The 21,906-nt window shown below is 37.8% G+C and overlaps 3 protein-coding genes across 7 annotated transcripts; 2 read left to right on the top strand and 1 right to left on the bottom strand.

Annotated features, from left to right (window-relative positions):
• Positions 1-845: 845 nt before the first annotated feature.
• lim2.3 (lens intrinsic membrane protein 2.3) lies at positions 846-1,932 on the top strand. The gene is made up of 4 exons (XM_077207429.1): positions 846-1,020; positions 1,114-1,263; positions 1,352-1,486; positions 1,804-1,932. Exons 1-4 carry the CDS (start codon positions 846-848, stop codon positions 1,860-1,862), a joined length of 519 nt encoding a protein of 172 aa, XP_077063544.1. The 3' UTR covers positions 1,863-1,932.
• Positions 1,933-4,722: 2,790 nt separating this feature from the next.
• On the bottom strand, positions 4,723-11,391 carry hspa8b (heat shock protein family A (Hsp70) member 8b). Of its 2 annotated transcripts, none has more exons than XM_077208657.1 (9): positions 10,332-11,391; positions 9,231-9,440; positions 8,571-8,776; positions 8,110-8,262; positions 7,111-7,666; positions 6,826-7,028; positions 6,552-6,750; positions 5,385-5,617; positions 4,723-5,309 (listed from the first exon to the last, which is right to left on the bottom strand). In XM_077208657.1, exons 2-9 carry the CDS (start codon positions 9,433-9,435, stop codon positions 5,112-5,114), a joined length of 1,953 nt encoding a protein of 650 aa, XP_077064772.1. In that variant the 5' UTR covers positions 9,436-9,440; positions 10,332-11,391; the 3' UTR covers positions 4,723-5,111. The 2 variants fall into 2 exon arrangements, with proteins under 2 accessions (XP_077064772.1, XP_077064774.1); XM_077208659.1 differs by having other exon boundaries at positions 9,231-9,443; positions 10,332-11,017.
• A 6,251-nt stretch (positions 11,392-17,642) lies between these two features.
• Positions 17,643-21,570, top strand: LOC143716276 (zona pellucida-like domain-containing protein 1). Of its 4 annotated transcripts, none has more exons than XM_077208656.1 (11): positions 17,643-17,884; positions 18,025-18,144; positions 18,891-19,117; positions 19,215-19,399; positions 19,486-19,558; positions 19,644-19,741; positions 20,215-20,295; positions 20,373-20,544; positions 20,706-20,811; positions 20,966-20,986; positions 21,117-21,570. In XM_077208656.1, the coding sequence occupies exons 2-11, from the start codon at positions 18,036-18,038 to the stop codon at positions 21,218-21,220; spliced, it is 1,176 nt and encodes a 391-aa protein (XP_077064771.1). In that variant the 5' UTR covers positions 17,643-17,884; positions 18,025-18,035; the 3' UTR covers positions 21,221-21,570. The 4 variants fall into 4 exon arrangements, with proteins under 4 accessions (XP_077064771.1, XP_077064770.1, XP_077064769.1 ...); XM_077208655.1 differs by having other exon boundaries at positions 17,831-17,884; positions 20,963-20,986; XM_077208654.1 differs by having other exon boundaries at positions 17,840-18,144.
• Positions 21,571-21,906: the final 336 nt, after the last annotated feature.

The following is a 21,906-nucleotide window of genomic DNA, read 5'->3' as shown; positions in this document are numbered from 1 at the left end:
GATGGGGTTTAAATGCTGTAAATTTGTATGTAAATAGTGTTCTGAAACTAGTTTATCTTTATTTACAGTATACCAGAAAAATATAAGGGTAAAATTTTGGGCATCATTCATTCATGGACAAATGAAACCAAAATTACTTTGAAATGAGTTTTTTCAGAATTTATTTAAACAACTGTAAAGATTTTTTATTATTATTATTATTAATTGTAATTTAAGCTCTGCTCTTTTTGATGGAAAACCTAATAAATTGCTATTGTTCACTAAAACTAAAAATTGTTTTCGTTCATCGAAATTAAGCTGAAATAAAGTATATTAGATGAAAAATGTGTAAATATATATATATATATAAAGAATATTAACAAAAGCACATGACAAAATTGATTGTTAATTTGTTAACATTAGTTAATGTATTAATTAACATGAACTATAACCATGAGCAATACATTTGTTACTGTATTTGTTCATCTTTGTTAATATTAATAACGATCCAGCTGTTCATTGTTTGTTCATGATAGTTCACAGTGCATTAACTAATGTTAACAAATTCAACTTTTTATTTTAATAATGTATTAGTAAATGTTGAAATTAACATTAACAAAGAATAATAAATGATGTAGAAATGCAGCTCAGTTTTTCATGTTAACTTATGTTAACAAATGAAACCTTATTGTAAAGTCTTACCAACATAACAATAAAAGATCATTTGAAATATTATCAATACTATAGTAAATAAAAATTTGTTAATAAATCCATGATTGATCAATCTTGTGTTTAAAAATATATCACCTTGATGAATTCATTTTAGCATTGACTCGTTTTTTTGTCAGTGTGTTTGTAGGTGCAAGATGTACAGCTTTATGGGAGGTGGATTGTTTTGTGCAGGAGTAGGGAATATTCTCCTGGTGATCTCCACCGCCACCGACTACTGGATGCAGTACCGCCAGTCGAGCAGTTACATGCATCAGGGTCTGTGGCGCTACTGTGTGCCTGGAAAATGCATGACGCACACAGACAGCATCGGTGAGACCATCACATCATGGACTAAAATGTAATCATTAGGATGTTGTACAAGGTACTTATGTACTGACTAGTCTCTGGTTGATTTTGGAACAGCATACTGGGATGCGACCCGGGCCTTCATGATCCTGGCTATCCTAGCTTGCTTCTTTGGCATCATCATTGGTGTCATGGCTTTCATCAATTACTCCCCCTTAAGCACCTTTGACAAAACTTTTTCTGCAGGAATTCTCTATTTCATCTCATGTAAGAATGTTTTATTTATTCCTAAAATGTATCTGAAGTCACAGTTTATTTGCGAACCTGAATTGGATTTTGTGGCTGTACCTTCCAGGCATCTTTGTGTTGCTGGCCATGGCTGTCTACACTGGCATGACAGTCAACTACTATGGAAAACGATATGGGAACTGGCGGTTCTCTTGGTCCTACATAATGGGTTGGGTTTCTGTGGTGCTCACATTCTTTTCAGGTACACTAGACAAAGCGTGTGATTAACATAGTAACAGTTTTATTGAGAGCATATTACTACAGAAAAATGTGTATAAAAGTGCACATTTAAAATTGTGCAGTATAAGTGCAATTCAAAATAGACATTCATTAGGCGTCCCATAGACATCTAGTGTTTGTTTTTAAAAACACTCACCAATATTTTCTGTGGGATGTTTCTTTATAGAACAAACATTAATACAAAAAAAACCTGAAATGTTGCATCATAAACGTATGGTTAATGTCTCTCAGTAATTTTTAAGGATTATGTTGCTTATCATTCCTGGTCTTTCTCTGCAGGGATCTTCTATATGTGTGCTTACCGGATGCAAGAGCCAAGAGGCCCAATGTCACGCTGATGCTTCTCATCCTAGATCTGCTATTCGAACCATTCAGTTTGAATGTGAACCATCATCCCTGACCCCTTCCTTTTAGACCTGTCATTTATTGTTTATTTTAAAATCGCAGAATACAAACTAATAAATGACTAATACAAATGTTCAGTTGATTTTATGTACATACATAATCTAATTTCCAATACATATAATGTATAATGGGCAGGTATTATTTAGGTTGGTATTAAAATATAAGATATTATAAATATTTAGGTTGGTATTAAAATATAAGACTTTATAAATATTTAGGTTTGGAAAATAAATGAAAAAAGAAAATTGTAGAATTAAAGGCTTTTTATTGTGAAGTGTAGATCATTAATTGAAGTCGAATTTATTTTATAATTTAATCTGCACTATTCAAAAGTTGGTAAGATTTTTAATGTTTTTGAAAAAAAAAAGTAAAACAGTACTATTGTAAAATATGTATAATGCAATTGTCTGAACTTGGCATGTGATGGCAAAGTGTGATCCTTCAGAAATCATTCCAATTTGATGATTTGCTGCTCAAGAAATATTTATCATTAACAAAGTTGAAAACAGTTGTGCTGTTTAATATTTTGGTGGAAAACGTGACATTTTCTGGATTCTTTAATGAATAGAAAGTTTTAAAAAAATACATTTATTTGAAATAGAAATCTTTTGTAACGTTATACATGTCTTTACTGTCATTTTTGCTCAATTTAATGCTGTAACTATTGAATTCACTGGAAGCAAGCTGGTGAGAACCCAAACGCAACTTTAATAGAAACACTAGTCAAAACACAAAACAAAGGCATGGCAAGGCATGAAACAGAAACTGGAACAACAACAAGCAACCTGGACAAGAAACATTCAATCCACAACAAAGACCCAGGGCTTAAAGGGATAGTTCACCCAAAAATGAAAATTCTGTCAGTATTTACTCACCCTCACGTTGTTCCAATCTTCGGAACACGAATTGAGATATTTTTGATGAAATCTGAGAGCTGGATCACTCCTCCATACTAGTCCATAGGCTTCTTCAGGGATTGAAACTTGCCGGCCTCGAAAAGTTATTAAAGACATTGTTAAAATAGTCCAAGTGACTACAGTGGCTCAATCTTAAGTTTATCAAGCGACGAGAATACTTTTTGAGCGCAAAAACAAACGTAAATAACGACTTTATTTCAACTATTCATTTCCTTCTCTTTGGGCCTCTAGTCAGTTAAACTAATTGCGTAGAGCTACGTCACACGTAGGCTGACGCTGGTCGTGTGTGATGCGTGTGACGTACAACAACAGAAGCGTACGCTGTTAAACTAGTAACCTGACTCGAGGCCCAGAGAGAAGGAAATGAATAGTTGAAATAAAGTCGCTATTTTTGAAGGTTTTGCGCACAAAAAGTGTTCTCGTCGCTTGATAAAATTAAGATTGAGCCACTGTATTCACTTGGACTATTTTAACGATGTCTTTAATAACTTTGAGGCCGGCAAGTTCAATCCCTGAAGAAGCCTATGGAGGAGTATGGAGAAATGGCCAGCTCTCACATTTTATCAAAAATATCTTAATTTTGTGTTCCGAAGATGAACGAAGGTCTTACGGGGTTGGAACAACATGAGGGTGAGTAAATACAGACAGAAGTTTCATTTTTGGGTGAACTAACCATTTAAGATGAGGGCTTAAATACACTGACTAATTACAAGACAAGGAACGCCTGTGAACAATGATCAGACAATTAACAAATGAAAAGACACATGGTAGGATCACATGACAGAGAGGGAATCATGTGACAGACAAGAACAGGGAACAAGACACAAAACCCACACCGTGACATAGCCCCCATAACCCCCCCCCCCCCCCCCCCCACCTCCCTCCCACCTCCCTTTATGGGCGGCTACCGATGCCCATCAAAACAAAAAACACAATAGTTCAGGAGGGTGGTGAAGCGGACGTGGTCTTGGGGAGGGATGGAGGGCCAGGTCCGTGCAGGGGAACAGGACCAGGGCATTGCAATGACGGACCTAGGCCGTGGGGCGTGACGTGAAGATCAGGCTGAACAGGCATGTCGTGAAGATCAGGCTGAACAGGCATGGAATGAAGATCAGACATGACAAAGATCAGGCTGGCCAGGTGTGACGTGAAGATCAGGCATGACGTGAGGATTAGGCATGGCGTGAATGAACTCAGGCTCGGCAGGTCTGACATGAAGTTCGGCAGGACTGACGTGAAGTGCAAGCTCGGCAGGACTGACGTGAAGCAGCTCAGGCTCTGCAGAACTGACGTGAATATCAGGCTGAGGGGATCTTGCCTCCAGGCAAAAGGTATTCCAGGAGGTCAGTAAGGCCATAGAGGAACATGTCCTTTAAGACATTGTCATTAAAACTCACCCCATGACAGAGCTTGCAAAATTCTTCCACATACTTCTTAATCGGGCGGTCACCTTGGCTGAGGCAAAAGAGACGGACTGCTGGGTCCATATTTTGAACAACGACAGGCAACCTGGACAAGAAAAATTCACACGTAACATTCAATCCATGACAAAGACCCAGGGCAACATGAGGGCTTAAATACACTGACTCATTACAAGACAAGGAACACCTGTGAACAATGATCAGACAATTAACAAATGACAAGACACATGGCAGGATCACATGACAAACAGGGAATCACGTGACAGACAAGAACAAGGAACAAGACACAAAACCCACACCGACAAATGCATCCTTGCAGAATAAAAGTATTACATTTAAAAAACAAATCTTACTGACCCCAAAATGTTGAACAATGGTATATTTTATCAGTTTAGAGTTGACTTTATTTCATACATTTTGTAAAGTCTTTAAGGAAGAACTGAGAACACACCGCATTGACTTTGTGAACAGCAAATCCTTTATTGTCAGAAGTGTTAGACACAACAGGATGTGATGCATTTACAGCAGCATTTTTAACACAAATTTAACACATGAACAAAAACATGCTGCTCGAAACAGCTACAAATAAAACTGGTTCTAAATGCGCATGAGTTAAACAAAAACTCACAGCTGGTCCAAATTAAAGCTGAGATGTTTATATCAACAGCTACAAAGAAAACTGGTAATAAATTCTCACGAATTACACAACACACAACTGGACCAAATTAAAGCTTTGAGATGTTTAAATCACTGAAACATGCAAAAGAGAATACAATGGCTTATAAAGTGATCTGAAACAACACAGTAAGGTGCTCCACACAGTGAAATCATTTCTCAGAATGATTTAATCAACTTCCTCAATGGTCGGTCCAGAGGATCCACCTCCACCAGGGGCACCACCAGCTCCTGGGAAGCCTCCAGGCATGCCCTCTGGCATCCCACCAGGCATCCCACCAGCGCTCTGGTACAGCTTTGTGATGATAGGGTTGCACACCTTCTCTAGCTCCTTCTGCTGATGCTCAAACTCCTCCTTCTCAGCGGTCTATACAGAAATTATAAGATGAAGTAAGTTCTATGGATGCATAAAGACCTCAGAGACAAAAGTTGAGTACCATACCTGGTTTTTGTCCAGCCAGCTTATGACCTCATTGCACTTGTCGAGGATCTTCTGCTTGTCCTCTTCACTAATCTTGCCTTTGAGTTTCTCATCTTCAACAGTGGATTTCATGTTGAAGGCATAGGACTCTAGGCCATTCTTAGCAGAAACCTTTTCTCTTTGAACATCATCCTCAGACTTGTACTTCTCAGCTTCCTGCACCATGCGCTCAATGTCCTCCTTGCTTAGACGTCCTAGAAGAGTTGGAACCACTGATTAGGTTTCAAATAATAAATAGTAGGTACGGTCACATGTACCGTTGCTCTATGTCATTTCACGGGAGAAATCCAGTCATTCCAATAAGAGTTTTGCGTGAGGGCGAAAAAGTTCCCCTCACAGATTTAGCTCATTTTAAAGTCTTAACCAACAGAAAGCTGGTAGATGTGCGAGTCTATTCTGTGTGAGCAGTGCTTCATACATCTCTACACAACTGAAAATAGATTAAGGCTGCCTTCAACTAGTAGTCGTTCATTTAAGAGATTAGTCGACTAATCGCACGTATATATTAATAGGCCATATAAAACTTATTATAATGAGCCTTTGATTGCCTATATATAACACAGCAAATTTCTTGTTATTGTGAGTTTACGCAAATAAAAGTAGACCCTTGACAGTTTCGAATGCAATACAGTTACTCTTATCTGTATGACCAAAAATGACAGATTATTTTAAATTGTTCCCTCTATTATCAGAAAAAATGCAAAGCAGCGGAGCCTCCATATTGTGCAGTAAGCGCGTTATACTTAAGCTTCCACACTCTGCATGAACACTGGGATTTGCGCATAATAATACCGGACATTTTAGGTTAACATTAGAGTGAGCGGCCATGTAAAGTTGCTACTTACGTTTCAAATGATAAGCCATATTTGAGGTTGACAGATGATAGGCGAACGTTTGGATTTCCTAACGACCTGTCCCTAAGGGACTGCATGACATAGGCACAAAGTTTTTTGTTTTTTCTGCGACTAACCGACTAATAACATTTTTGGTCAAGTAAGCCTCTTCTAGTCGACTAACTATTAGTCGAATATGAGGGAGCAGCCCTACAATAGAACTTTTGCTTTTGCAGCAATTCCACTAATGTAACTGCACATTAAGAGACACTCAGGAAGTCAAGAGTTCTGCTACCTTTGTCATTTGTGATGGTGATCTTGTTCTCCTTGCCGGTGCTCTTGTCTACAGCGGAGACATTCATGATGCCATTGGCATCAATATCAAAGGTTACTTCAATCTGGGGGACACCACGAGGAGCAGGAGGGATGCCTGTCAGCTCGAACTTTCCGAGCAAGTTATTGTCCTTAGTCATGGCTCTCTCACCCTCGTACACCTAGAAGAATTCAATTAAACATGAAACTTTGCAAGAAACTATGGACAAAATCAATGTACATCAGGTGTTGCTCACCTGAATGAGGACGCCAGGCTGATTGTCAGAGTAGGTGGTGAACGTCTGTGTTTGTTTGGTTGGGATGGTAGTGTTACGTTTGATCAGGATGGTCATAACGCCACCAGCTGTCTCAATTCCCAAGGACAGAGGGGTAACGTCCAAGAGCAACAGGTCTTGGACATTCTCAGACTTGTCTCCAGACAAAATGGCTGCCTGGACAGCTGTAAAAGAAGAAATATGTCTATAATTCAAAAGAGATTCACGAAAAAATAGGACATTCAGAATGAAGTCCATTTTGATTACCTGCTCCATATGCAACAGCCTCATCCGGATTGATGCTCTTGTTCAGTTCCTTCCCATTAAAAAAATCCTGCAGGAGCTTTTGGATCTTTGGGATACGGGTGGACCCTCCGACAAGGACAATCTCATGAACCTGTGACTTGTCCATTTTAGCATCACGAAGGGATTTCTCTACCGGATCCAACGTGCCACGGAAAAGATCGGCATTGAGCTCTTCAAAACGAGCCCTGGTGATGGAAGTGTAGAAGTCGATTCCCTCATAAAGAGAGTCAATCTCAATACTGGCCTGAGTGCTGGATGACAAAGTGCGTTTCGCCCTCTCGCATGCTGTGCGCAGCCGACGTACAGCCCTTTTGTTGTCGCTGATGTCTTTTTTGTACTTGCGCTTGAACTCCGAGATGAAATGGTTGACCATGCGATTGTCGAAGTCTTCTCCCCCAAGGTGAGTGTCTCCGGCTGTAGACTTGACCTCAAAGATGCCATCCTCAATGGTAAGAATGGACACATCAAAAGTGCCACCACCAAGATCGAAGATCAAGACATTTCTCTCAGAGCCAACCTGGTATAGGAAAAATAAATCAGTTTTATTTCAAAATTACTGTCTTTAAGTGTAAAATAGCTATTCGTGCATGTAATTTGTGCATGATTTGTACAGTTACAAAGAACAAAGTCCAAGACAAATGGTAGTTATTATGGTAAGGACGTTTCTGACCAGCGGTTGCCCAATCACAGCAGACTGGGTCAGCTGACCAATCAGAGTAGACTGGGTGTTTCAGAAGGAGGGCTTTAAAGAGACAGGAACTAGAACGCCATCAGGCAGATGGTGACAAAAGGTGGTGCAGGAATGTACAGAATGTAAAAAATGTTGTTTGTTTTATTGTTGTTGTTTTTTAAATCATGTAAATGTATTCCTAAAGATCCCCAAAAATAAAATGATGAACTTGTAAATAAGCATAATATGCACACTTTAATATTGCAATATTTTAAAAGTAACAATCTTACTTTCTTGTCCAGGCCATAGGCAATGGCAGCAGCAGTCGGTTCATTGATAATTCTTAGAACATTGAGACCAGAGATAGTCCCAGCATCCTTTGTGGCCTGGCGCTGAGAGTCATTGAAGTAAGCAGGTACCGTGACAACAGCATTTGTGATGGTCTGCAAAAACAGATTCATGCCTTTTGTGAAATGTAACATTGTGCAAAGTTTTGATTATTTTTACTGAAGTCATCCACTAAATCAGAAGGCACTTTTCTCCACAAATGTTTAAGATACAGTATGTTGTTCACACAGGCCTTCATTCTCTAATATATTGCCATTTGACAGGTTAAATATGTCAACCTCTTTAGACCTAATACAGCAACATTCTCAACACCATTACTACAAATACCGGTGTTTGTATAGAATGATTGTCTATTTTTTTCAGTATGCTGAGTATGAGGGCAAGGTATTTGACAGAAACCTACTTTTCCAAGGTATGCCTCTGCAATTTCCTTCATCTTTGTAAGCACCATGGAAGAAATCTCCTCTGGGTAAAAGGCCTTGGTCTCCCCTTTGTATTCAACTTGAACTTTGGGGCGTGTGTTGTCATTTATAACAGTGAATGGCCAATGCTTCATGTCTGACTGTACAACAGTGTCATCAAACCTCCGTCCAATAAGCCTTTTTGCATCTAGAGAAGCAAATATGGCAACAATCTTAGCAACTTCATTGTATCCTTATATAACAATTTTTGAAAACATGAAAAAAACGTAATGTCAGCACAGGGATGCACAGCTATTATAATTCTTGCTGATCCCTAAGCTGATGGTTATTTTCAGATAAATAAGCCGACAAATATGTTATGGCAAAAAAAAAGATGAATGGCAAAAATGGATAAAATTTTGCCTAAATTAATTAAATTAATAAAGGCATCACACCGTTATAATGTACAATATAACAAATTGATTCTCATTTTGAGATTTGCTTACAATTGCATTTAACTGTGTTATTTATTTATTTTTTTTGCTGTGTTTTTAAAGTTAAATCTAACTGTAAAATTGCAGGAAAATGCATGCACAATTAATTATTCAAAATCAGTCAATATAAAAAAACCTCAAATGTATAGCATCCATCAAATCACTTACCAAAGACTGTATTGGTGGGGTTCATTGCTACTTGATTTTTGGCAGCATCTCCAATCAGTCTCTCTGTGTCTGTGAATGCTACATAACTTGGTGTGGTCCTGTTGCCCTGGTCATTGGCAATGATTTCAACTTTGCCATGCTGAAAGACCCCCACACAGGAGTAGGTGGTCCCTAGGTCAATGCCAACTGCTGGTCCTTTTGACATGGTTTCTGCTGGCAGCAAACAGACATTATGGCAAGGGTTAATATTCATTATGAAACATTTTAGGCATTTAACTCAAGCCTTCCAAATAAGGGATATACGTTTTGTTTATATCCTATTCATAGCTAAAATATATTTAACGTTGTGACTGTTCACTCAAAAGCTTTTCTGGCTCACAAGACATAAGATCCTCCCGTGGCCTGCATGAACCACAGAGCATATCAGCTGTCACGGTGTTAAAGGATGCGACGTCAAACTCAAACAGAGCTGAGGAAAGCACTTCACAATAGTTTGATCATTCATTCTGTTTCATTACTGATGATTTTATTTTACTTTCCAAGTAAATCACATTATCATTGACTAATTTCGTTCCATTACCTGACTTTTTTTCTTCTTATATATTGTACACTAAATTTGTCAGACGGAATAACAGCCTGAGAACCATTTACTTTCATCTCCTTTTGAAAAAATTTAATTTTCTGTTTTGAGTGACCTAAGTTATCCCTTTAGGATAACTGACTACACCTGAGGGAAAGTCAAGGTTTAGTTTCCTCGTTTGCGCAACACTATTATGCAACATTCAAGATTACAGTGAGCAATCGGAATTGGAAGAAATGGGAGTGTTTTCTGGAATCATCTAGCACGCGCGCACGTAGGCTACTCAACACCGCGAGGACGTACAAATGTCATGAATTATTACAGCTCTAGAACATTCCACGGCCATGGTTTAGTATGCAAATCGGGTGCAAATCAAGATAATATGGGCGATTAAAATTGGTGATCCATTTTGCTAACGTTATATCTTGACAAGCATTAGCAAGTGTAAAATAGTTTATATATAATTATAATCCCAAACTCGTTTACTTTTGATGCATAATAGTAATCGTGATAATTCTCACCAGATAAAACGCTGACTCTGTCAATCACTTGCTGTGTCGCAGCTCGAAATGCGCACGATCTCTCTGCAGCAGAACTGTCTGTGTGTGTGTGAGAGAGAGCAAGCTGTGCTGTAGGGCGCTACTGTGCGGTAACGCGCTTTAAGACTTCCTGAGAGAACAGTCCAGAACCTGATGGAACGAGCGCAGCAGCCAATCAAATCGCGCGGTCGCTGACGCATTCAGAGATGGAGAATATGCCTGCAGAATTCAGCCTATAACACAACCCAATGTTCAGAAATATAATAAAGTATCGATCCATGGAGTTCCAGAACATTCCCATGTGATTCAGAGAAGTTTTGCACTAATCTGAAATCCAGTCAAAATGGAATGGCAATGAAAATCTAACGTATTGGCCATGGTGAACGATGAAGAAAATATATAAAAAATAAAATAAGAAGAGAACAGACAGACACTGTTTTTAAAGCAAGTGATTAATCGAAAACAGCCCACAGGGTAAAACATAGGCTAGTTCCCTGTAACGGAATTTTACTCCAGTGTCGTCTTTGTTTCGAATTTCTAAAAAACAGACTACGGTCGCAAAAAAACCCTGTGAGTAATAAAAGAAAACTATTTTTGATAATATCCTTACAAGTACAACGAAACACTTCTTAACACGATATTTGAGAACGCAAGAGCTTAACGTTACTGGCAGGGGGTGGCGCTGTTGTTACGCTATGGGATACCTCCTCAGGTAAGGTCTTTTTCTATACGCCAGCGGTGCAGTTATCTAACATTTTCGGTTACTGAAACACTATAACGTTAATGTGTATGAGCAATGTCTAATTTCGAAGGCTGCGTCCTCCGGGTGTTGCATGTCGGCCGCATCCGTCATTGATCTGCTTCATTTCCGTAAACTGACCACCACCATTACAAAGTCATTAATAAATTACAACAATTTACGCTTGAATAGGAATAACGGTTAATTTTATAATGGTTAGCTTCTGTTCCGACTGTTCTCCGGAGGACGCCGCCTTCGAAATGAAGAATTGCCTAGGCCTACATAAATTTGAGACACCTACCTAGCCTTTTTGTTTAGGCTACTGGTGTTTTCCAGCAAATGCTCTCACACACGTGACGTCAAAAGAATTTGGAGCTATTCCCTTGGGTTTATGCATGCTTTTAAAAACTGTAATTACTCCTCCCCAGTAGGCTATCTACTGCATCCTTTCCTAAACATTGTGATAGTAGGCCTACTCCTGTTGGTCAAATGTCGAAAGCTGAAAACCTATCAAATAAGATGTTTATTTCTTAAGGATTTGTTTTCTGTTCCACCTATTTACTTTTGGAATAATTTGTTTGTTAACCTTATTTGGAAAAAATCGGGTCTTTACTGCAGAAATTCTTCTCACAAATAAAGTGAAAGAAATGTCTTTTTAAGCTCATACACAGGTACTACCCAGTTAAGAAATGTATCGCTACAAATATTTAAAGCTGACATTGAGATATCAAGCTCTTTTTGGTTGAATTATATTGAAACAGTGGTTCAATTATTTGGTCGTGTCACTACACTCAGAAGCTTTGAAATGATATTGGTATATTTGTCAAGTGTAAGATTTTGTCAGGCTTACGAAACATTATCTTTGGGTATTTGGACTCAGACCCCAAAAATGAAAATATCTGTTTTGTTTATTAATTTTTTCTAAGCAAATTTTACATTCACGAATGCTAATTTTCAAATTGTTAACCTGTCTTTTCTGTCTTCTTAAAATAAATGGAAAATTATTTAAATGTGATTTCAGTATCTAATAAGAAAGCTAGGACTGTTAGGATTTGCTCTGCCTTTGATCTCATCATGTGAACATTTGCTCATTTTTTCACATCTAATTTTTTGTCTTTCATTCTTTTATTTATTTTTATTTCTCTTTTTTTGCTGTTGTCTCCTTTATTATTGTTGTGGTTGATATTATGTGATGTATGGTTATTTTTTGTTTTATGTTCCCATTCTCTGCAATAAAAAAATAAAATAAAACCAAAACGTTTCGGATCAACTTAATTAATGAATATAGAAATTAATGATTAATAATATTACGTGCAACTTGTTGTCCCACAAAACCTGTATTAACCTCATATTGCACTTCAATTTATTTATTCGGCTATATTTGATAGCTTTTATTAATAATAATTATTTGATTTTATTATTAGGCTATACATTTCTTATTGAGTTGGCAACAGCTGCTCCATATTGCACTGCAGTATAGCTTCATTGTAAAAGATGCCACATCAACAAGTGTCCACACGGTGGCATATTTGTGGAAAACCCTGTCAGTCAGAGACCAGAGACCTGACAGGGTCTTACTAACATCATGTACAGTACTCTGACTGAGTATTATGACATCACAATCGTCAATAGTGTACTGTACATTATGTTAGTAAGACAACCAGTCTACATACACTGAAAACAATATGTGAAAGTGGAAACTAAAAGTCTTTAAAAAGGGATGCAGGTATTGTATAGAGGGTGTGATGAGTTCAGCTTAAACAGAAAGCACAGAAAATCGACACACCCTTGTGCACCAGACAAAGCAAAGAGGTTGATCATTTCAAATCCTCTGGGATGTGATATTTTCAACAAAAGAGAGGTCAATTAGAAAACGATATTGTATTCACAATAGCATTTGTACCTGACCTGGATAAAGCTAAAGGGTAGACAAGCATGCAATCTTTCCATGTCATAATAAACAACAAAATAAGGTTTGAAATCACCATTTACACTACACTAAAAACTATACACTGAACACTCACAGGTTAACCAAAAAACCCAATATCTGGAAATTAATTATAAGTTCCATTTCCTCTATGAATGAAATACCCCTTTTTTATACATTTATAAATAAAAAAAAGTGTGATGTACTAAATGTTGAATGCCAAAAGTGGCATTTTGTAACTATTTTGGAGAAAGTCTTTGAGAATCTTTGTTCTGCCTCTGCCTTACAAGAGGAATTCCCTTTTTTATGTCCTGTAAGAATCTTTGAAAAGGTGCTTGGTTTCATCAAGAGAATGTCCTGTACGTGTTTGCTGACCTGAGAAAGGAAACGGTGCATGGCCAGCTTTTTGTTAAAATAAGTGTTTAACTATGATGTATAGCATTAGTGTCAATATTCATAAAGAGAAACTCTACCTCTAAAATACCTTGACCAACACCTTTCTTTAACACCCTACCTGGCGACAAAGTGACTACACCCGTCAAACATTATCTACAACTCTAAAAACATAATTCCATTGTGAATTGAGTGGGAAACACATTTAAAAATAGTGAGGCCAGTTTTCATATAATACACTATATCTAATATCAAATATTTATTATATCAACATACTCTTATTTCATTTGTTAAAAGGATAGTTCAACCAAAAATGAATTTAAAAAAGGTGTCATCATTTACTCTCCCTGAATGTCACCCTGATATTTTGAAGGGAAAAAATTAGTTACTATTTACTTTCATATTATAGACCAAACCAAACAAATTAACAAACAAAACATTTTTTTTCCAAAATATGGTCTTTTTACACTTAAACGTACCTCGAGTCTTCAGCGACCCGGGACGTCATTCACCCTCCCCGTCATTAATTTTTTCATACGGGTTTTGAAATGACGTCAAGGTGAGTAAATTAATTTAAAATGTAAATTTAAAACTAAATTGAATTATAATTGAGCCTATGTCAATTCCGTCAGATATCCCCCCTATCAATCCACCAGAATACCAAATGAAGGTCTGTGCACCTAAGTGGAAAGAGATAGAGCAGGTTGTGAGAAAGGCAAGGGCTTCATCATCTCCAGGACCTAATGGAGTTCCGTACAGAGTGTACAAGACTGGTTCAGGAGTTCTACGAATTCTGTGGAAATTGATAAAAGTGGCATGGGAAAAGCAGGTTGTACCTAGAGCATGCGCCGAGCAGGTGGAGTCTTTATACCTAAAGAAAAAGATGCTACAAGCATCAGTCAGTTTCGTCCTATTTCACTATTAAACTTCGAAGGTAAGATTTTCTTCAGCATTATTGCTCAGAGATTGTCAACCTACCTATTAAAGAATGGCTTCATTGACACTTCAGTTCAAAAAGCGGGCATTCCAGGGTTCTCAGGATGCTTAGAACACATCAATGTTATCTGGCTACGAATTCAATCAGCTAAAAAGGAGAGGAAGGAGCTCCATGTGACATTCCTGGACATTCCATAATGCATATGGTTCAGTGCCACATGAGCTTCTTTGGGCAGCATTTGATTTTTTTAGAGTACCAATGTCAATAACAAATTTAGTGAAAGCCTATTTTGGAGATTTGCAATTTAGTTTCTCAACTCCAAAATTCAGCACCGCATGGCAATGCTTAGAGGTTGGAATAATGGCAGGATGCACCATTTCTCCACTGGCTTTTACCATGGCAATGGAAGTTATCATTAGGGTGATTGAATCATACAAGATGGGTAGTAGGAGGAGAGCGCTTGGCTTCTGGGATGCGATTACCACCAATCAGAGCATACATGGATGACATGACAACAACAGTAGCCTGCACTAATCGGTTATTCGGGAAGTTAACAGATAATATCGTATGGGCACGAATGCAATTTAAGCCCTCTTAATCAAGGAGCATCTCGATAGTTAAAGGAAAGGCAGTAGATAAAACATTCTTCATTAATGGTTAGGCAATACCAACAGTTTCTGAGAAGCCAGTGAAGAGTCTTGGGAGGTGGTACGATGGGGATCAAAAGGACACAGTTCGAGTGGGAGAAGTTAGACGACAAGCAGTGGAAGGGTTGAAGAGCATTTACAGCTGTACTCTACCAGGCAAACTAAAACGCTGGTGCTTTCGGTTTGGTCTACTGCCGAGGTTGCTGTGGCCACTGACTGTGTACGAGGTTTCTTTGACAACAGTGGATAAGCTGGAAGCGTTAATAAGTTCATACATCAGGAAATGGTTGGGAGTTCCACGCTGCCTCAGCAGAGTGGGACTTTATAGTAAAGGAGTATTGTAGCTGCCAGTCTCTGCTTTAACCGAGGAGTTTAAGTGTGCCAAGGTCAGACTGGAAATGACTTTAGCAGAGTCACGCAACAAATGTGTAAGGGAGGCAGCCCCTGTGGTAAAAACTGGTAGAAAGTGGTCAGCAAAGAAATCTGTAGTAGAGGCAAAGGCTGACCTTCAAATTGGGGATATCGTGGGACAGGTACAGCATGGAAGAGGGGGTTTTGGGCTCAGTTTAGCTCCTCCTAAATGGCACAAGGCAGGCCCAGCTCAAAGGAGGAAGCTGGTAGTCAACGAGGTGTGAAAGCAGGAGGAGAGAATGAGATGTATAAAGGCCATTTCCCAGGCCAAGCAGGGAGAGTGGATCAGATGGGAGAGTGTGGAACAACGCAAAATGGGCTGGCAAGACCTTTGGTCAATGGAAGAGGGTAGGATCAGTTTCCTTATTAGGTCAACATATGATGTTCTCCCATCACAGAACCTAAACCCCTGGGTAGGAGAGGATCCCTCTTGTCCTTTGTGTTCATAACCTGCCACATTAAGGCACATTTTGACAGGATGTAAGGTGGCTCTTAGCCAAGGTCGGTTTACTTGGCGCCATGACCAAGTAATGTGATGTTTGGCTTTAGCATTGGAAGGCAAGCGTAGTATGACCAATACGTTGCCGCCTGTTCTAGCAAAACATTACACGCAGAAGACAATATTCCTTCGCCCAGGCGAGCAACCACCAAGAAAAGGTGCTAACACCAATTCTCGCCCAGGACAACTGGAAGCTGCTAGGGACTGGAAGATATTGTTTTGTGGTCTGGATCAGCACGCATTGTTCAACTGATAGAGTTAACAGTGCCATGGGAGGATGCGTTAGATGAGGCATATGAGAGGAAGAAACTGCGGTATGCTCATCTGGCCACTGAAGCAGAACAGCGAGGATGGAGAGTCCAGGTTTATCCAGTTGAAGTGGGTTGTCAAGGTTTTGTGGCACACTCTACAACCCGGTTCCTCAGAGACGTCGGATTCAGTGGCCAAGAGTTGCGTCGCACAGTAAAGAACTTATCTGAAGCAGCAGAAAGGAGCAGCAACTGGCTGTGGTTGAGACGGAAAGATTCTAGCTGGCTGTGTACAGGCCGCCATGCTACGGTTTCGTAGAATACTTGAAAACTTGAAGAGTCTGTTGGTTTATTTGTATAGGTTGTATAGTATTTACAGTCATTACGTTCCTTTGTATATTGCGTGAATGACGGGTGATTGGGCAGATATTGTGTTTTGCGGTAGGTGGTATCCCATACGGAACCGTTGCCACTGAAACTGCATATTAACGCACCAGTGGGGCTCGACAGCCTTAGTCAAACGGGTTGGCGCGTATGGTTGGGTTGCAGAGAGATTGTGAGATTGTGGTTAGGTCTCAGCAGCAGGAGGGATGTAGAGGTCAGTAAGCTGGGCTGAGTTGAGTGGGGGACGGAGGGGGGTGACTCTGGGACGCCAGAGTCACTGTCGAGCCCTCTTGAGGTGTCGTGGGCTCGTCGACGAAACACTGAGGACGGAAGGTGCCCACTTGAAGACCCTAGAGATGTCCCCTACTCAGCTCAATCCAGACGGTTGTCATGGGGGGACCGCACTGTGGTTGCAGCCGTTGTGTGTGCTGACGCGTGTTAACACTAGACAGAAGGAGATTTACATCACCATATGGAAAGAAGCGTAAATGGATGGAGAAGCATAGGCTACTGTAAAGCTATGTCTTAGTTGGTGCTTATCTTGGCGAAAGCCGAGTACAAATCAGCATGAAGTTTTAACATCTTCTCTCGTGTAATGGAAATCATTTTTAACAAATAATTTTAATACAACCCCAAATTCAGAAAATCTGGGGCACATTGTAAAATGTAATAAAATCAAGGCTTAAAACGTAAAATGTATCTTTAACCTTTATTTAAATGACAAATGTACACAAAAAAATCAAATGTTTTCACTGCCCAAATTAATTGCATTTTGTACATAAACAAATTTTGATTTTAATGGATGTTATACACTCCAAAAAAGTTGGGACAGAGGAATGTTTACCACTGTGTCAGGTCACCTTTCCTTTTAATTATATGAGGTTAATTAATTGGGGTTGTATGAATATTAATTATAATATGTCAAACATTAACAGGAAAATGAAAATGTAAAATGACACATTCTTCATGCTGTCTGAGGAGATCATTGCAGTTGCAAATGTCAATAAAATAAGCATATAACCCTGAATTGGTATTGTTATATTGAGCTTTTGAATGATTTGGGTGGCTCGATTGAATAGGATAAATTGACATTCTTTAATTTCCATGTGTCAGTTTCAGTTGTTGCCCTAGAACTATCTGTTCAGTCAGCAATACTGATGACAAAATTGTTTTGTAAACTTAGTTACTAGATCTGAATAGCTATCAGTGAAAAGATCACTGGAGAGTCTCATATTCTCTTCTTTGTCAATTTTTCTCTCACACCCTTTCCCTCTGTATAAATACTGAATCTGGAAGAATCTGGAAGAAAGGAAGGTGAAGTTACTCATTAAGATTCTGTGCATCCTAAAGGTAACATCTCTTTTATTCTTTCAAATGTGATGTGAGAACACTTTTATTTAAAATCTTATTTTTATATAGATGAAAAATGTCTGAAAGAAGTATTTGCTGTTTTGGTTTGTGTATATTTTCTAATGGTTTGTCTTCTTCAGTTTGTCTCAGGATGATCAGGCTGCTCCAGTTATTGTGTCTTGCTGGCGTTCTTCTACAGTGTGAAGGTCAGGTTCAGGGTCTCCAAGCATGCCTTAATAGCCCCTCGTACAAACCGGCAGGTCAGTCGTTTATTACTCTTTCTGTATGCAGGGTAGAAATCTTATTGATGATGATTTTGATGATGATTTGTCTTGTTTTCCAGTAAATATTATCTAGATATACGTTAAAAATGCCTAAAAGTTTAATTGAGAAGCAAAATTGCCTGATTTAAGTTAAAAATGCCTAAATGTTTAATTGAGAAGCAAAATTGCGTGATATAAAAATGTTTCAGACCATATATACAGTACATGTCAAAAGTTTGGAAACATTATACGTTTTCTCTCATTCTCACCCAGGCTGCATTTATTGAATATAATAATAATATTTCGCAATCTTACTGTTTTAACTGTATTTTTTTTTATTAAAGAAATGACACTATGGTGAGCATAAGAGACTTCTTTCAAAAACATTAACAAATTTTTATGTTTTTGACAGGTACTATATATCTTGAGTTAAGTTTATTCTTACTCCACTAGCAAATCAAAACGTTGTTGTTTTTTTCAAAACCAGCTGGTAAGGTAGAAAAAAATAAAATTATAAATAAAAGATACAAATGTCTTGTTTTAGAAGACATTTCTTATTTTCTTTTTAATCTTATACAATTAAAATGATCTTAGACAATTATACTTCTCAAATACATGTAACTTGTTTTAAGGATACTTTGATATTTTCACTAGAAAACAAAATGATTTTGTAGAAAATGAACACAGAATCGAGACAGAATCTTGAGCAACAATATTTACTGTGTATTTTTAAAATCTTTCAGAAAACGCTGATATGACAGTGACTTGTGGAACCAATCAGATGTTTTTAAAAGTTTTACTGTGTCCAATGTATTTTGGGGGATACAACGAATCTCTAATGGCCCTCAATGGTAAGTTTAACATCCCAGCCTGCCGTGGAGTAGCAGACTGGTCTGTCAATCCTCCCGTCTTGATGTTCAACACCTCAATCTCTCAGGATGCGCTCAACCTTTGTGGCAACAATATGAACGTAAGAGCATTTTTCACTTAAAAGCAATCAATTTTTAAACTTTGAATGCCACAGATTTCTAAAATGTATGTGTGTGTGTGGCTTGTTTGTTGGTTAGATCACAAATCAATTGGGCACAGGATACTTCTCAGAGTTCTCCCAAGTCCAGTCCGTTAATATCTCTGGATTAATCAATGCCTGGGATCCCAGCATTAGCACAATCACTTACAGGCAACAACTGATGTACCAGTTTTCATGTATGTATCCGCTCCAGTATTTGATCAACAACACTGAGCTCAGCGTGTGAGTATATATTGCAAGAAACTGTTTCTATGTTGAGGTTTCTGTGCTGCAACTTTCATGACAAAAGCATGTCTTCATGCCAACAGGTCAGGAGTGAGTCTAGCTGTTAAGGACAACAATGGCACCTTCATCAGTACTCTAAGCATGAGTCTTTTCAGTGTAAGGATCTTTTCATGAAATTACACTAACACTTGAGTTAGTAAATGCAACTTTCTTGACATCCTCCCTTTCTTTTGGACATTAGAATGTCAACTATACTACCAGACTCCAGATACCAGGATCTGGGCTGATGTTGAAAACTCGCATATATGTGAAGGTCAAGGCAACAAATCTCACAAACAAGTAAGAATTCAACTCTCCAGTGTTAGTTTAGAATTATTTATATACTATTATTGTATTTAGGCTACTTATGCTACTAATTTATTCATATTTTTAATTAGCTTTTAATATTTTCAGTTCAAAGTTAATTTTGGTTTGTGATTGTCATTGTTTTGTTTTTTCAAATATTTACCTTTTTACCTCAATTTATTTTTATTTCAGTTTTAGTAATAGCTAATAACTTAACTAGTTAAAAAAACTTATTCAATGTTATTCAACATTTTACATTTTTGTTTGAGGTTTTTAAGTTTAAGTGTTTCACCTAATATTTATATTTGGTTTTATTTCAGCTTTATTTCAATTAAAGTTTATATCAATAGTCAGTCAACAATGACAGCACAGTAACTCTTGAATGTATAAATCTGAAAATGAACACAGCTGGTTATACCTTTATAGATCAATCAAATCTAATTCTTTGTCTTATTGTGTATTGTAAGGTTCAATGTGTTGCTGGACCGTTGCTATGCCACTACAAACCCATATCCAGTCAGCAGCACCTCATATGATCTTTTTGTTGGGTGAGTCATTTATTAAAAAAAGAGAGCGTTTAAGAAGACAATTCTCTTGTAAGAACCACATCTATTGTTGTTTATAGGTGTACTCGTGATCCCCAGACAGTAATCGACTTGAATGGGATATCCCAAGAAGGTCGCTTCTCTTTTGAGGCTTTCCGCTTTGTGGAACATAAGAACATGACCATCTCCACTTTCTTCCTGCATTGTGTTACCCGACTCTGTGAGAACTCCACTTGTGCCTCCTTGCTTCCGGTAATTAATCATTTATGATGCCATCATGTAATTTATTAATTATTTACATTTTTTTGTATTTTTTTATTTAGATTTTGTTTGGTTCGACTTTTTTTGGTTGTTTTTGGTGATTATGGTTGTGTGTGGATATTATCAGACCTCTGTATATGTGTGTTTTGTAGAGATGCCAAAAGAAGAGAGAAGTAAGAGATGTAGACTCTCCAGAGAACATCTCTAATGATGTAGCCACTGTCACCTCAGGACCAATCACAACCAGAGTTGACAACGGTACAAAGAATCATCCTATATTTACATATAAACTTCAGAAATAATATATATATATATATATATATATATATATATATATATATATATATATATATATATACAAATAACTAAAGTTACTGATTTAAATATTTATTCTCTGTTATTTTTCCAGCAGGTGGCCTTGTGCCCGCTAGATGTAAGAATTCTCTTTACCAACACCTCATTTTAATAAACACAATATGAACCTTATCTAAATAGTTATGTTTCTTAATGTTTCAGTATGATGATGTGATTTGATGTTGATTTTTCCCCCTATGTATACATAGTGACCTCATCAGTATCCATCCCTCAACTGACGTATGTTGGCATGGCCACTGGCTTGCTGAGCTTCTTTCTACTTGACTGGTTCTCTACATCAGGACTTGCATGAGGATCTACATCAGGATTTGGGAATTCATTGCCTCTTGATTGAACACAACAGCCTTAGAAGATCTCTCACATGATGCAAAAATGTGAGAATATGTCAGTTATCAACACCTCTGTTTTTCAATTTGGTAGATAGAATATTTTTTTGTAATTCTGACCTTTTTTGTCCTATGTTTTATGATCTTCTATGAGAACAAGGAAAAAGAGAAAAGAAACGTATTCAGTGTGTAGTATACAAAATGCCTTTTTAAATTGAAAAGTCTATAATGCATGCAATCCTGTTTTGGGGGGAAATATATGCACTTTGTATGTAATAACTTAACATTTAAACTTGAATAAAAGTGTTAGAAACTGTCTGTGTCCCTGGTATTTTCACTCATCCAGGTCATCATAGCCTAATGTTAGGATTTAATTTCAATTACAATATTTGCTCACATAACATTAAATACAGGTTAAGGTTAAATAGTAAATGGCCACAAAGCGTGTAATATTTTAAGACTACCATGTGCATGACTGAAACCCGTTACCGCTGTTAGTTAAATAATATACAGAAAGTCTGGGCATAAGATATTAGGCTGAAAAATACGCCACGCAAGCTGGCTGGCAAAATAAATAAAACAAGTAAAATAAATAAAACTCAGAAGGCCTATATAATATTGCATATATATATATATATATATATACCTCCAG

The sequence above is a fragment of the Siphateles boraxobius genome, unplaced genomic scaffold (assembly GCF_051911475.1).
Source record: "Siphateles boraxobius isolate OS27281-9 unplaced genomic scaffold, OSU_SipBor_1 6, whole genome shotgun sequence".
In the NCBI taxonomy this organism is placed as follows: Eukaryota; Metazoa; Chordata; class Actinopteri; order Cypriniformes; family Leuciscidae; genus Siphateles; species Siphateles boraxobius.
This window is presented reverse-complemented; position numbering and strand designations above follow the sequence as displayed.

Bases quoted from the DNA above. Each gene is read 5' to 3' on its own strand.
- lim2.3 (XM_077207429.1), top strand. From the start codon at position 846: ATGTACAGCTTTATGGGAGGTGGATTGTTTTGTGCAGGAGTAGGGAAT. The intron at 1,264-1,351 runs GTAAGAATGTTT...TGTACCTTCCAG, and splicing joins AATTCTCTATTTCATCTCAT to GCATCTTTGTGTTGCTGGCC. The intron at 1,487-1,803 runs GTACACTAGACA...CTTTCTCTGCAG, and splicing joins GGTGCTCACATTCTTTTCAG to GGATCTTCTATATGTGTGCT.
- hspa8b (XM_077208657.1), bottom strand. From the start codon at position 9,435: ATGTCAAAAGGACCAGCAGTTGGCATTGACCTAGGGACCACCTACTCC. The intron at 7,667-8,109 runs GTAAGATTGTTA...TTCCTATACCAG, and splicing joins CCTATGGCCTGGACAAGAAA to GTTGGCTCTGAGAGAAATGT. The intron at 7,029-7,110 runs GTAATCAAAATG...CTTCTTTTACAG, and splicing joins GGCTGTTGCATATGGAGCAG to CTGTCCAGGCAGCCATTTTG.
- LOC143716276 (XM_077208653.1), top strand. From the start codon at position 17,961: ATGTCTGAAAGAAGTATTTGCTGTTTTGGTTTGTGTATATTTTCTAAT. The intron at 20,296-20,372 runs GTGAGTCATTTA...TGTTGTTTATAG, and splicing joins TCATATGATCTTTTTGTTGG to GTGTACTCGTGATCCCCAGA. The intron at 20,545-20,705 runs GTAATTAATCAT...TGTGTTTTGTAG, and splicing joins CTTGTGCCTCCTTGCTTCCG to AGATGCCAAAAGAAGAGAGA.